This window comes from Coloeus monedula, assembly GCF_965178545.1.
Source record: "Coloeus monedula genome assembly, chromosome: 26".
NCBI classification, from domain to species: Eukaryota; Metazoa; Chordata; class Aves; order Passeriformes; family Corvidae; genus Coloeus; species Coloeus monedula.
The window spans coordinates 6,584,490-6,598,335 of NC_138806.1; the positions used below are offsets into that span (position 1 = coordinate 6,584,490).

General features: G+C 56.1%; 1 protein-coding gene across 2 annotated transcripts; it reads left to right on the plus strand.

The window, feature by feature from the left end:
• Positions 1–989: 989 nt before the first annotated feature.
• On the plus strand, positions 990–11,643 carry LIMD2 (LIM domain containing 2). 2 transcript variants are annotated; one of them, XM_082297632.1, is made up of 5 exons: positions 990–1,199; positions 8,942–9,077; positions 10,338–10,382; positions 10,807–10,946; positions 11,424–11,643. In XM_082297632.1, the coding sequence occupies exons 2-5, from the start codon at positions 9,036–9,038 to the stop codon at positions 11,581–11,583; spliced, it is 387 nt and encodes a 128-aa protein (XP_082153758.1). In that variant the 5' UTR covers positions 990–1,199; positions 8,942–9,035; the 3' UTR covers positions 11,584–11,643. The 2 variants fall into 2 exon arrangements, with proteins under 2 accessions (XP_082153758.1, XP_082153759.1); XM_082297633.1 differs by lacking the exon at positions 990–1,199 and adding an exon at positions 6,979–7,034.
• The last annotated feature ends 2,203 nt before the right edge of the window (positions 11,644–13,846 follow it).

Sequence of the window (13,846 nt, forward strand, 5' to 3'; positions counted from 1 at the left end):
ATTGTGTTTTTTGTACAGGGAATTACAGACAAACTGTAATTTTGACACAGAGCACCTGTCTCTGCCGCTGGCCTCAGGCTTTGGGCCACCTCCAGCCAGTGTTTGGCTCTTTCCAGCGGCACCACGCTGTGTTCAGGAGCCAAACAAGAATATTTGTTCCTGCATCATCACTTTCAAAGGTATTCCCATCACTCCATTGGATATTTTCCTCCATTTATCGCCCATTGGAGGGCTTTGGGGCCTTAAGGTAAAGTTCTCAGAGCTACAAGTTCCTGCTGTGTCTCTCCTGGCTCATGGCCATTCCTGCTTCCTTGGCTGGTGTGAAGCCACCTCCAGGTTTTAACTATTAATATCTATATTTGTTTCTGATGTTTTGTCCTGTTCCTGGGGAAATCCCAGCCCTCCAAACACCAGGGGAAGCTGCCTTTATAGTCCAGGCAGTGCTTTTGCTTGGCCCATGGGACCTGGCCCTGGCAGATCCACCACCCACCTTACACAGCCCCACTCCCATGCTCAGCTCATCAGCTTTCCATGGAATAAACCCTGGATTTCTGAAACCATCACAGCTCAGTTTTGCCCCTCTGGGGGTGAGGAGTGGGGAGCACTGGAATCCTCCTTTCCTGCTGCTGCCTGGTAAGATCCTTCCTCTGCAAACAGTGAGTTGGGGTGCACGTGTGGGAAATTTGGCTTTTGCAGACCCTGGAGGGATGAATTCTTTGGGATGCTGCAGGATACCTTACCAGGGTGGGCGAGTGCCACGCGGAGAGAGCCCAAGGCCGTGTCCAAAGCCTGGAGCGAAGCCAATCTGCACACGCAGTTCATGGGAGAGAGGCTGGAAAAGCTAATTAACGCCGGGGGATAATTGCACCCTCTGCCAGAAAGCGGAAGAGCCGCTCCCGGGGTCGGCGGTGTCGGATCGGGGAGGCTGCGGGCGGTCAGGGAGAGGGAGCTGGGAATCGAGGGGAGCGGGGAAGGTTTGGGGTTAGAGGTTGGCTTCACACAAAGGAGCGAGCGGCTGGAAGCCGGTTCGACGCCGAGAGCCAATCGCTGCTGCGGCCCCGCGATAAAAGGGCTCGGAGCCGGCGCTGGGAGCGCAGGAAGCGGCTCCGGTGCACGGCCGTGGCCTCTGCGGCGGGACACGGGCACCCAGAGCCCCGGCAGCGGGCACGGAGCTGCCCTGCGGACCCTCCTGCTCGGCGGTGAGCCGCGGCTCGGGGACAGGGGCGGCGGGAGGCGCGGGCAGACAATGACGGTCCCGCAGTGTGGGCAGCGAGGGCTTCGTCCCTGCCGGGGATCTCCGGGGGCGAGAGCTGGGGGGCAGCCAGAGCGAGCGGCGGGGAGGGACAGAGGCGGGCGGCCCGGGAGAACGGAACGGAGAGGAGGGAGGAATGCAAAGGGAGAGCCCCGGGAAGCGGCACCGCTGGTCAGGAGCCGCCCCGCAGACGGGGGCTCATCGCCAGCCCCCGGAGCGGGGCCCTCCGCACGCACCGGGAACTTCTCGGCTTCGGGAGGAGGCTCGGCCGAGGTGGTCGCGGGAGGCAGATTTGGGGGGGTCGGAAGGGAGGCTCTTGTGGGCCGGGGGTAGGCGGGGCAGGGAGGCGCTGCCGGGGCTGGGGAGCGGTGCTGGGGAACGGGGGCGAGCACCCCGTGCCCGTGTGAGCCCCGGCCGGGGGCTGGTACCCGGCGGGGCGAGGAGGCCTCTGCTGGCTGGATCTGCCCCGGGGGGTGCGTATTTGGGAGCGTATTTCGGGGCTCACGCTCCCCGTTTGGGCTGTAATTCCCTCTTTGTTGTGTGCTGCAGTACATGCCGGAGGGGGGCTGGACAGATCCATTTTATTAAGCTGATCAGAAAGAGCAGAGATGGAAGAAAAACCTGTTAGATCCCGACTCCCTTATCCCCCTTCGTTAATGCCTGCCAATTCCCGATGGTGTGTCTCCTACCGCCTCATCCAGCCTGGATTTAAACCTTTCCAGCGATCGGTCTTTCATCACTTCCCTGGGGAGGCTGTTGCATGACTGTGAGATTTAATAACAACACAAATGCCCTGAGCTCTGACATAACCCTTACCAGCCAGGGATCTCCCAGGGCTTCACAAAGGAGGGCAGCTCTGTTTTCATCGAGGGGAGGGGGAGAAAAGGGAACAGAAAAAATGAAATTATTTACCCACTGCCACCCAAAATTAGCAGCAGACTTAGCAATCAAGCCCAGGTCTCCTGAGTCCCAGTCTAGTGCTGTAACTACTATGTTTTAAGCCAGCCTGATCTGTCTAATCCCCTTGGATCACTTCAAACAAGCTAAGATACCTTGTAGATCATATTTATGATCAATTTTCTGCTGATTTTTTTCATGTTGTGGGTATCAGGTTTGAAAAAAACCTGATAATCCAGCCCTGAAAATTGGGCTTTGTCCACCAAAGATGTCGTGTGAGGGCTCGCACAGGGAAGACATCTGGTGCCTCAGCTGAGCTGTTGTGTGTTTAAGGCCAGGAGTAGCACATCTGCAGCATTATTAATGTAGATTACAAAATAATTGCAGGGCAGTCGACCAAGCTTAGTCTGAAACAGCCCCAGTGTTAATGTCCTTTTTAAATGGGAGCCCTGCAAGAAGTGAATTCCCATTTCCAAGGTGAGGGTCTGTCAGAACCAGCCTCCTGGGCTTTGCAAAGTGGCTGGATGCATCTTCATTCTTATACAGCTCAAAATCAGGTTCCTGACCCTTTCTGGTCAGCAAAAATCCCATGAGACTTTTCATTAGGAAAGGGAATTCCTCTCCAGGTTTCCTTCAGTGGCTGACTCCTGTGAGTCTTCAACTACCTCCCTCGTCCTGGAGGGTGATGGAGTTTTTCTTTTCCTTTTCTCCCACCCTCAGCTCTTGCAGGGTCTTGCCAGGCAGCTGCCATGTGCCCCCAAGACATGTCTGCTTTTCTCTTCCCAGTTAAGTCAGTTTTATCTGCCATCTGGGGATGGTGCAGTGCTTACCTCACTCTTAGCAAAAGCCCTGGGATGGAAAACATTAAATCTGGACAAAGGGATTATTGCAATATCAATGTTAAGCACACTTTAGACATATTTCCCACTCCTCTGGTGTGCCCATAACCCTCTCCATATGGCCAGCTTGGGGTTTTCAGTGACAAGGTGCCTCAGCATCCTCTGATGGGCCTCTCCAAGGGATTGCTTTTCCCAGCACACATTGCTCCACTGGAATCTTGTGGATTTCAGAGAACCAGATCCTGTGCTGGGCTCTATGGCACCTTGGATCCTAAAAGGGAGGATAGAAGTGAAGGCTGAAAATAGCCAGGGCAGCTCAAAAAGACTGATCTTTGGAGAGATTTAACTACCAATATGATTTTGGTGGTGTTTTTTGCTTACACAGTCTGCATTTGGACAGCAAACAGCGGCTTTTGTAGGGCTTGTGTGGAGGCAGGGACCAAGGAAAGGGGTTGTGCTGTGTTTTGGAGTGCCTGGACCTGTACTCACTCCTACTCCTGCTACATCTGCGTCTGCAGGTGGTGAAACAGCAAAAGCTTTTTGTGGGGTCTGTCGGGGCTCAAGAGATGGGCTCATCCCATGGAATCAGATAATCCTTCAGGTTGGAAAAGTCCTCTAAGATCATAGCATCAAACCATTCCCCCAGCACTGCCAAGGCCACCACTAAACCATGTCCCCAAGTGCCACATCCCCACGACTTTTAAACCCCTCCAGGGGTGGGGACTCCACCATAGGAAATGCCAGTCCAAAGTCTGGTGAGTAACAGGTGATATTCCACAAGAGGAAATCAGCCAAGGTAACACTGACAGGTTCTGTTAGAGGAAGAAGGAAATTACAGGCAATTACAGGTCCATTACCTGGAGTACCAGGAAAGGTTGGTTTCTAGAACAGGCTCTGGAAGAGTAATCAAAGTCTTGGTGTTGGGAAGCAGAATAAAATGCTGGGTGGTTTTAACACAGATCACGTCACGTTGGCTCAGTGTCTTCCTTGGATTTGATAAATGACTTCTGAAACAACAGAGCCTCGTGATGCAGTGCCCCAAGGAAATGATTATTTTAGGTGGAGACAGGAAAAAGCACAGGGAAAAGAGAGCAAAATGGAAGGAGGACACTTGGATTCTTCCACAAGGAGGGATGTAAGGACACATCAGGCCAGAGGTTTTCAGGGGTGCTGGAGTTTTGTATCAGAATACCAAGGTCTGAGATCTCCCAGGTGTGGAGCTGCCAGACCAGCTCACCTGTTTGCATCGGGCCACCACGGTGGCTGTGGCAACAGAGAATCCACCATATGAGAACAGGTTAAAAGGAATCTGCTTCTCCTGCTAGAAAAAGACTGATCAGGAATGTGGCTGCTCTTTATGAATCCCACTGAGAGGCAAATATATGGGAGAAGAACTAATGTCTTGTGGTAAATGGATATACATTTGTGTAGGAAACCAGGAGGTGATGTTTCCAGGTGGAGCATGGTCTATGGAAGAGATTAGGGAAGAGCTGGCAAGGGGAGGGAAGGACCATGAGCTGCTGTTTGCCTGTTGTGCTTGTTTGCACCAGGTTTATGTTGCACCTCGTTGGTGCCTTTCTGCAGAGCTTCCAGGGTTTCTCCCAGTGAAGCGCTTTTGTCTAATGTCCAGCCTGAACCTCTCAACCTGCCATTTTCTTCTGGCACTACTGAGAATTTGTCTCTGCTTGGAAAAGTCTCTTCTCATCCTCCCAGCAGGATTTCTGCTCTGCTTCTCTGCTTTATCTGAGCTGCCAGTAAGACAAGAGATTCCAGGGAGCAGAGATCCCCTTCAGATCATGATTTTAAATGGATGCCATTAAACACAGCCACAATCCCAGGACTGGGCAGCCTCAGTTACTGCTTCTGGAAAGCAGATGAATCCCAGGACCATCCTTCTGGTCCATGGGCCCCCTCACTGAGAGGAAGGGGCAGGGACTGGGACCAGCCCAGTCCCCCAGGCTCTGGTGCTTCCAGGGCCGTGCACCTCCTCCTCAGGGGAGGCAGGGATGAAGGTGGGAGAGGGGAGTGGGTGGGCAGGGGCTTCCCTCGGGCTCCCCCTCGCTCCTGCGGGTCTCCCATTGTTACTCTGACAAAGGCAGCCCTGTTCCTCCCCACAACTGTTCCTTGTCAGCATCCCTCAGCATTTCGGCTGCAGATTTCCTGCCCACTGGCAGCCTTTCAAGAGGCAGAACGTGGATGGAAAGGGGATTAGTGGAGCAGTGGTGGAAGGTGGCTCCCGGCTGTGGGGTGCAGGCAGGGTCAGGTCCACTCCCCAGGAATCTGATGGGCAGGGCAGGAGTGTCCCCAGAAGTGTCTGGATGCTCCTCCCTGGAGTCCTCCCCACTGTGCCAAGCCAGCAGGGACCTGCCCTGGGTCTCCAGTACCAATGAGGTCAAGTGGTTGGCTCAGAGCCATACAAGAGCCAAGACCTGAAGGGATTCCATGCCTAAAGTGGGAGCTGTGGCCCCTGGGCTCAATCCATCATCCCTTTCCTGGCACTGCTGTGCCTGGTTCTGGACTGGCCTGTTTGATGCTGGTTTTGCAGCACACTTTGTTTCACGGTGTGGGTCAACTGTGAGACCCCAAGACTGCAGAAACTGAGCCTTGGGAGCTGGGTGATTCCCAGGCTCAGGAGACATGCTCTTCCAGCTCCTGTTCACCTCCTCCCTGCACTGGCCAGCTGAGAGGGATTGATGGCCATGGAGCTGGAGGGTCGGCACTGTCCTTTGTGTGGGTTTCACTGATCCTGCACAGGATCTCAGGGATATCCATCCCCACAGCCATCAGCTCAGCCCATGATTTCCTGGGAGAGAGGCCTGACAGCCTCTCTGAGGTGTCTCCCCTGCTTGTGCCTCGCCATGTTCTGGGGTCACTCCATGTCCTCTGAGGATGAAGGAGGAAGGGGGCCCAGATCCCCCACGCTGTGCTTTGCCTTTGGGAAAACCTCCTGCCATGGAGCAGTGATCCCTGCTGTAAACAAACCTTTCCCAGGGCTGCTAATGGGAACCATATGGCAGAGAGGGGCCTCTCGCCCTCCCAGTCACGCTCCTTTCCTGCTTCCCTGTGCCGGAAGCCCACCGGCTTTCGGGGAGCCCCGCGGCCAGCGCCGGGCTGGGGCCTGCTGGGAACGGGCTGGATCAGCACTGGGGGAGCCCTGGTGGCCCTTATGGAGAGGGGAAGAGGGAAAGGCTCCCTGCACCCGTCCTGGCTGCGGGAAATGTGGTCCTTCGGAGGCAGGGGATTGGAGAATTGCCTTGAGGGGCCACTCCAGATGTTCCCTCTCCCTCCATCTGCCCCAGGGTCAGGCAGGGCAGTGAGAGGGGATGCAGGAGGCTGTTAGGGAAAAGGTCTGTGACCAAGCAACGTTGCCTTCCTCCCCTCAAACTGCTTGGAGCCCTCAGTCACTACGAAGGGCAGGATGAAGAGAGGCTGGAAGGCAAAGGGGTTCTCACCTTGTCCTGAGCCAAACACCTGAAACTGCTGGCACGACCAGGACAGGAGAGTCCTCCCTCCTGCTCTTCCCAGGCTGTGTAAGTGGCTAACGGCTTTAGGGAACAGAGGTTTGGAACAGTGGGATGCAGCAGTGACGGTGCCAGTCTCACTGTGGGGCATGGCCTCGCCTTTCTGGCTTCGTCACTGGTGCCCACTGCACCCCTCAAAGCCAGCGAGCCCCGAGGCTGCCCGAGCCGTTGTGAAGCCTTTGTAAATCAGTGTGGCAGCGTGTCCTTAGGCACTGCCCATGTCACTGCATTCCTCCTCTCTTGGAGTGTTGGCTGCCCTGGGCTCCAGTCCCAACCTGTGCGTCTGGGAAGAGCGATGACAGCAGCTGAGAGCCTCCAAGAAACCCTCCTGCAGTTTCTCACTTGTTCTGGTTCCCTTATCGCCTCAGCACACCCTTCCCCTTTGAGATTTCTGCTCTTGCCTCCTGCCCTTCAGCAGGAAGGAGGTTCAGCAGCTCCTGCTCCTGTGCCTGAAGGGTGGCTGCACCGAGGGGGCTTTTGCCCGAAACAGCGGCTGGGAGAGCGTGGGCACAGGGCTGCCAGAGGGTATGTGCATGGTGGGCAGAGGGATGTGGAGAGGAAGGGGCTGGATGGAAAACATCCAGCCATGGGGTGGGATCAGGGGGCTGGAATTGAAGGGAAAGGGGTTTGGGGGCATGAGAAGCAAAGAAACAAATAGGAGGTGGAAGTAATCATGTGCGTATCAGAGAACCCCTGAATGGTTTGGGTTGAAGGGACCTTAAAGATCATCTCGTTCCAACTCCCTGCCATGCGCAGGGACACCTTCCACTATCCCAGGTTATGGGGGAGGGCAAGAGGGGGGTGATGGAAAAACGGAGGCAAAGAAGGTGGCTGGAGTAGGGGAGGAAGATGAGCTGTGAGGGAAGGGAAGCTGGGGGAGGACAAACGTTTGTAACAGGCTGGGGTGAAGGTGAAAAGCAGGTGAAAAGGGGGAGGGTTGTGTATCTGCGTTAGAGGCATGTGTGAGGTGGGGACACCCAAGTTTTCTGGGTCCCTCATGTTCCCTGCAGGGTCTGTGCTGGGCTGTAGGACCCAACAGACCCCAGAGACACGAAGAGAAAGTCTTGTCCCAGGGAATGGGGGGCAGGGAGGGGCTGTGGCATTGGGCTCTGGCCCCCAGCAGATGCTGAGTTCGGCAGCAGCTGCCCGCAAGTGAGCTCGGAGAGCAGGAAATAACAACCCAACCGCAGAGAGACGGGAAATGATTTTGGTAGAACAGGGGGCTGGGGCTCAGCTGAGGCTGTGAAATGTTTGCAACCAGGGTTGTGCAGCCCCAGGGCTCACCCACCGGTGCCCAGGGCCTGGGGCAAAAGTCTTTCAATTCTGAAAGCAGCCACGAATTTTGGGTGCTTTGCTGGGTGTGACGCAAGCCTGGTGTCAGCTGCTGGGGGTTGGCAGCCAAAGAGGCCCCCAAAACCCAGGACATGTTTGCAAATGTCCCTGTGAGATGGGCATTGAGGAGATGCCCCAAGCCCTCCACCCTGACACATTTCTGCCCTGGGGCCTCTACCCCAGTCCTCAGGCAGCAGGAAGGTGTTTGGGGTGACAATATGAGGCCAAGGGGGTTCACTGGGACAGGAAAGCAGCCCCAGGCAGAGGGGGATGCTGGTTTTCCAGCCCCCAGCTCATCCCCATCATTACAGAGCCACCCCTTCACCCTCCTTTTTGCTGCTCTGCTCCTCCCTTGGCAGCATTCACTCAACCCCACAGTTCTGTCCTGTGTATTCAAACCAGGGCTCATCTTTCACGGGTGTTCTGAAGGTAAAGTGCGGTGGGGAAAACCCCTGGAGGAGCTGTCAGTGCTTTTTTAGCTCTTTTTTACCAAAAGGGGTGATTTGCAATGTGGGTGGTTTTTCCCCTGTGCTGGTCCCAGCCCTGTCAGCCTCATCCTCCCGGGCACTCAGCACATCACACCAGGCCACAGCTCACGGGGCTCAGCCTGAGGGAGACGTGGGCTCCTCGAGAAGACAAAGTCCCCATCACTTGCTCTGCTGAGCTGTGATCGGTGAGAGTTTTCTGGGCTAAAATTAGACTAAAATCACAGTCCTTCCTCCAGCAACACCAGTCCTTTAGTGGCTGCATTACTGAAACGCGGGGTGCTGATTTTGCTGCCTTGGCTTGGGGTCAGCCTTGTTGCCAGTGGCGTGACCATGTGCCAGCAGGTGCTTCCATGCGTGGCTTTGGAGTAGAAACCATCACATCACCTCCCGGGTACTCAGAGCCCCAAACTCTCCAGCTGCTGTCACAGTATTCCAGACCTGCACCTCCTGTCCATTAGTCCAGTTTCGTGTCCCTCAATCTCTCAGCTCCCTTGGGAAGCCCCCAGGCCAGAGAGGCTGATCTGACCCTGCGGAGGAAGCTTTGAGCTCCTGCAGAGCTGCTGGGTTTGGGTGATGAAACCAGCCCTACTCCTGATGACATTTCCTTTCCAGGTGTTGCAAGACGTTTGTCTTAGACATCTCTGCAGAAATATCGACCCACGGACTTCAAGCTCAGGATTAAACAGACGGAGAAGGGAAAGGAACCATGTTCCAGGCCACGGGAGCCGCCAGCCCACCCCCAGCTCATGTACGTGGCATCCTGTGGTTTGTATGGGAATTTCAGCTGGGTTTTGGTTCTCAGGGATGGAGGGTTGTGTACAGAAGCTGTGTTCCCGACCTGACATTTTGGGGTGATCAAAGGCACAGTCACTGCTACTCAAACAACGGGACTGGGGACAGGAATGTTCCAGCAGAAGGTGCTGTTTGCTGAGCACACTGAACGCCAGCTCAGGCTCTGGCCCATGCAGAGCTCTCTCATCCCGTGCTGTCTTGAGTTGCGTCTGTTTGTTTGTGTTTCCATGGCTTTCCGTGATCACAATTGAGAGCTTTCGAGCTGCTTAGGACTGGAGTGATTGGAGATGGAAAAACATAAAGGCTCAGGAACATCTCCTGCTGGGACAGGATACGGCCCTTCCCCGAGGGAAGATCTATCAGATATGGAGTAGATCGTGCGCCTGATCGGGGCCAGGAGGCTGCCGAGAAGTGACGAGCAGCCCTGGATTGCCGTAGCCTTGGGAACGGACGTAATCCCAGCTCCAGAGAGGCAGCATTTTCCTTAGCTCTGGTCAGCTGAGCCTGGAAACAGCATATTAAATCCTAACCCCAGGAGAGCACCTGCAGTTGTTCTACCAGTGCCAAGGGATGCAACTGGTTTTACACGGCTGGAGCCTCCTCACTGCCCATGTCCCCCTGTTGACTTTGGCTCCTGCTCACAGCCTCATGGGAGTGAGAGGAAAATCACGTCCCTGACCTCAGTCAGTGAGAGCAGCTGGGAAACGTCTGAGGAGGCAGCTCGGCAAGGGGAGAGTTTCCTGTGCGCCTCTTAGGCAAACTGTTTCCAAAAATACAGAGGAGAAACGATGGGGAAGGACAAGGCAGAAGGAGCAGGGGGTGGGGGATCAGCCTGGGGCAGAGAGGGGCAGTGCTGGGCAGGCAGAGCCAAACTGCAGCCAGAGGAAGGACAAGGACAGCAGGGTGACGTCCTGGGGTGATGTCCTGGGGTCACACTGCCCCAGCCTTGGGAACAAGGAGTGAGGAAGATGAGCCAGCCCTGACTGGTCACCTTGCTGGAGTGCGATTGCCCCTTGGATCCCAACTTTGGGAAGGAGGGAGCATTTCTGCCAGTGCCAAGGAGGGTGAAACTCTTTGGGGTGGCTGTCGAGGACGCAGCGGGTGCTTGTGCAGGTGCCCTGGCGAGGGTGCAGGATGTGGAGCAGGTCAGGGAGGAGCAGGTTTTTGCCAGGGGCTTGTGCCAAGCTCTCATTTGGATTTCTCCTTCCCTTTTTAGGAGGCCAAGAACAGCTCAGGAGGCAGCACAGTGCAGCGCTCCAAGGTACCTTTGGTTTTTCCACATCATCCCAGAATGGCCTGGGTTGGAAGGGACCTTAAATCTCATCCAGTGCCACCCCCTGCCATGGGCAGGGACACCTTCCACTATCCCTGGTTGCTCCAAGCCCCGTGGAACCTGGCCTTGGACACTTCCAGGGATGGGGCAGCCACAGTTTCTCTGGGCACCCTGTGGCAGGGCCTCATCCTTCTGATTCATAGCAAGGATGGAAGGGCCAAAGGCTCAAGGGCCAAGCTCCAATCCAGCCCAGCATCAGTGGAGTGGCCCAGGGAGGGGGAGGGAGATGGGGCTGTTTCCTGCTCCCCAGTGCTCCAGTGAATGGCGGGCAGGGAAGAGGGCAGTGGAGGGATCCGGGGTGTCCCAAACGCCTTCCTCATTCTCTGTCTCCCTTTGCTCTGCCCTTGGCCAGTCCTTCAGCCTGAAGGCACAGGTGAAGGAGATGTGCACTGCCTGCCAGAAAACTGTGTATCCCATGGAGCGGCTGGTGGCCGACAAATTTGTCTTCCACAACTCCTGCTTCTGCTGCAAGCACTGCCACACCAAGCTCAGGTGAGCCAGGCTGGAGGCTGTGGTGGGACAGGTGTCACTGCAGCTCTGCCAAGACCCTCCCACACAGAGCACCCAGCCCCTATCACAGCCCCTCGCTTGGCCAGTAGCCAGAGCCCCCCAGCCCACCCATCACAGCAACACAAAGGTTTATCTCCACACCTGGGCCCAAGTCTTAGCTAAATCCCACCTGCTATGGAAGGAGAGATGTTTCCCCCTGGGAGCAGCCCCAGGGGAACAGGGAGCTGAGCCAGAACCTCCTACTAGAGGACACAGCTGAGGCTGAGCTCCCCGGGGACCTCCCCATCTCTAATTACAGCAGCCCCCAACAGCCTCTGCTGGTGGGAGGGGGCTGCTGGCCCTAAGGGTCCCCTCCTGCATGTTCCCTCCTCTGCTGTCCCGATGCCCCCAGGCCCCCCACACTTCCCCCATGCTGCAGCAAAGTCTCCATGCCCAGCTAACCCTGCCCTCCCTCCCCAGCCTGGGCAGCTACGCCGCGCTCCACGGGGAATTCTACTGCAAGCCCCACTTCCAGCAGCTCTTCAAGAGTAAAGGCAACTACGACGAAGGCTTTGGGCGCAAGCAGCACAAGGAGCTGTGGGTGCACAAGGAGGTGGAGAGCGGGACCAAGTCGGCGTGAGCGGGGCCAGCTCCCGCTCCTGGAGCCCAGCTGAGCCGGGCGCTAACTGAGCTGATGTAAAGCAGGACCTGTGGGAGGGGAGGGAAGGGGGGGTAGCCCACCCCTCTTTGGAGGGTGCTCAGAGGGGTCCTGCAGGCTGTAAGGACAGGGCAGAGGTGACCAGGGCGCAGCCCCCAGACCTGAAGCCCTCTCTCTGCAGGCCCCTCTCCCCAGTGAGATCAGAGCAGAAGCAATTGCCCCCCACGGGACCCCCAGCCCCGTTGATCCATTTCAGGCCTGTCACCACGGAAAAGGAGATGAGCTGGGGGCTTAACCAGCAGAGCTCCCAGCTCCCGCCACACCAACCCTGCATTGCTGGGGCTCTGGAAAAGGAGGGTCCTTGGTTTACATCAGCTCAGTTCAGCTGGGATGGTTCAGCCTTAAGGATGCTGCCCTGCCACTGTTTAACAGTGTCTCTTTTTTATATTTGCCTTCGACTGGTACGTTCTGCGCCGGAGCCTCGCGGCAGCTTCGCGTGACACATGCGCTCCTTTATTTTTGTAATACAAGGTTTCCGAGCCTTCCCTGTCTTGTCCTGTGTTCCCAGGGGCCTGGGGAGGTGGGAGCAGTGGTCAGCTCTTTCTCTTACTGCCCAGGTACTGTGGAAAGAGCCTCTGTCCATGCAGGATCAAGGAAGTATTCCTGGATACCTGTATGTAATGTTATGAGTGAGGCTGGGAGGGAATGGGATGGAGGGAAGGGAAAGAGGCAGTCCAGCCCTCTTTGGAGAGTGCTCAGAGGGATCCTGCAGGCCATGAGGACTGGGCAGAGGTGACCAGGGTGCAGGCCCCTGACCAGAAGCCCCTCTGGGGCCCCCAATTTTTTGGGACCCGAACCAGGATTTCAAATTCCACATCAGTGTTGCCCTGCGAGCTGCACAGCCCAGCTGGAACCTTCCACCAGCTGCCAAATGGAGCCCAGACCACCCTCAAAGGGAATTCACTGGCCTGTGGATCCCCCAGGATTAAATCCACCCCTTTGCTCTGATACGTCTCACTCTCTCCCCTCCACATCAGTGGCCATGGTGCCCTGTCCCTGCCTCAGTGACTCTGCTGGGGCAGGATGGGCATCAGTGCTGGGCTGGCTGGTGCCACACAGGTCTGGCTTGGGTCCACCCCATATCCAATGCCCTGGTTTGGACAGTACAGTCCATACAAATTAATGATCCCAGCAAGTGCTGCCAGGCTGGAGAGACAAATGCAGGAAAAGCAGGGAAAGTGGGTGAGTCTGGTTTTATTACTTACCTCTTTCCTCCACACACACTTTGCAGTGCTGTGGTCAGGAACCCCATGTCTTTCAAATTCTACAGGAACTGAGCTTTTCTGAGCCTCTGTGTAGAGCAACAGGCCGTGATAGCAACAGAAAGAGCCCCTGTTCCATCCCTGACTGAGACCATCAGCTCTGCTGAGCACATCCTGTCTGGGAGAACCCAGACACAGCCATGGAAACAGGAGATAAAGATGGGAGAAAGATGGGGATGGGTAGTCCAGAGGAGGAAGAGATGGCACAAATAGAGATGTGCTATTAAGCCTGGTCTCTGTGGTGCTCCCCCTGCTCAGCACAGCCCTTCGGGGGCTCAGGGTCTGCAGCCACAGCCAGTCAGCAGCTCCACAGCGGAGACGTCTCACGGTCACAGTGACATCTGATTTTTGGGGACAGCACCTGCTGGATGACCAGAGGAGCCTGATGTTGGCCAAGTTATTTCTCCTTTTTACTGAAGGGCTTTTAAAGGGGCTCCCGGGTGGGGATGGCCTGGGGACACAGCCACCACCAGGGACTGCACACACCCTGGCAAGGGTCCCAGGGGGATTCAGCCTCACCAAGAGCTTTGACTGTCCCCACCACGCAGGTGCTGCCAACCCCCTTCACACCAACATGCAGGTGGCAGATTTACATCCTAAAAAAAGCCACCCCTGAGCAGCCCTTGCCAAGGGGCTCGTGATGCTGCAGGCTTGGGGCCCCTTCCCCGGCCCCTTCCTTCCTCAGAATGCTCAGAAAATGAAAGCGGAGCCCTTGGTTCTGCTTCCTGCCTCTCGCTGGCCTCACTTCCCGATTCCCTCAGCTCCCAGGCTGCTGCACAGCGAGATGAGCAGCATTTTAACAATACCAGATGATTTTGGGGGTAGGGAAGTGTGAAACCCCCAGGTTTTAAAGGCTGGGTTTTCAGTTAGAAAGAGAACATTAAACCAAAAAAGTAATGATATTGTATCTTTCCTTCCCTCCT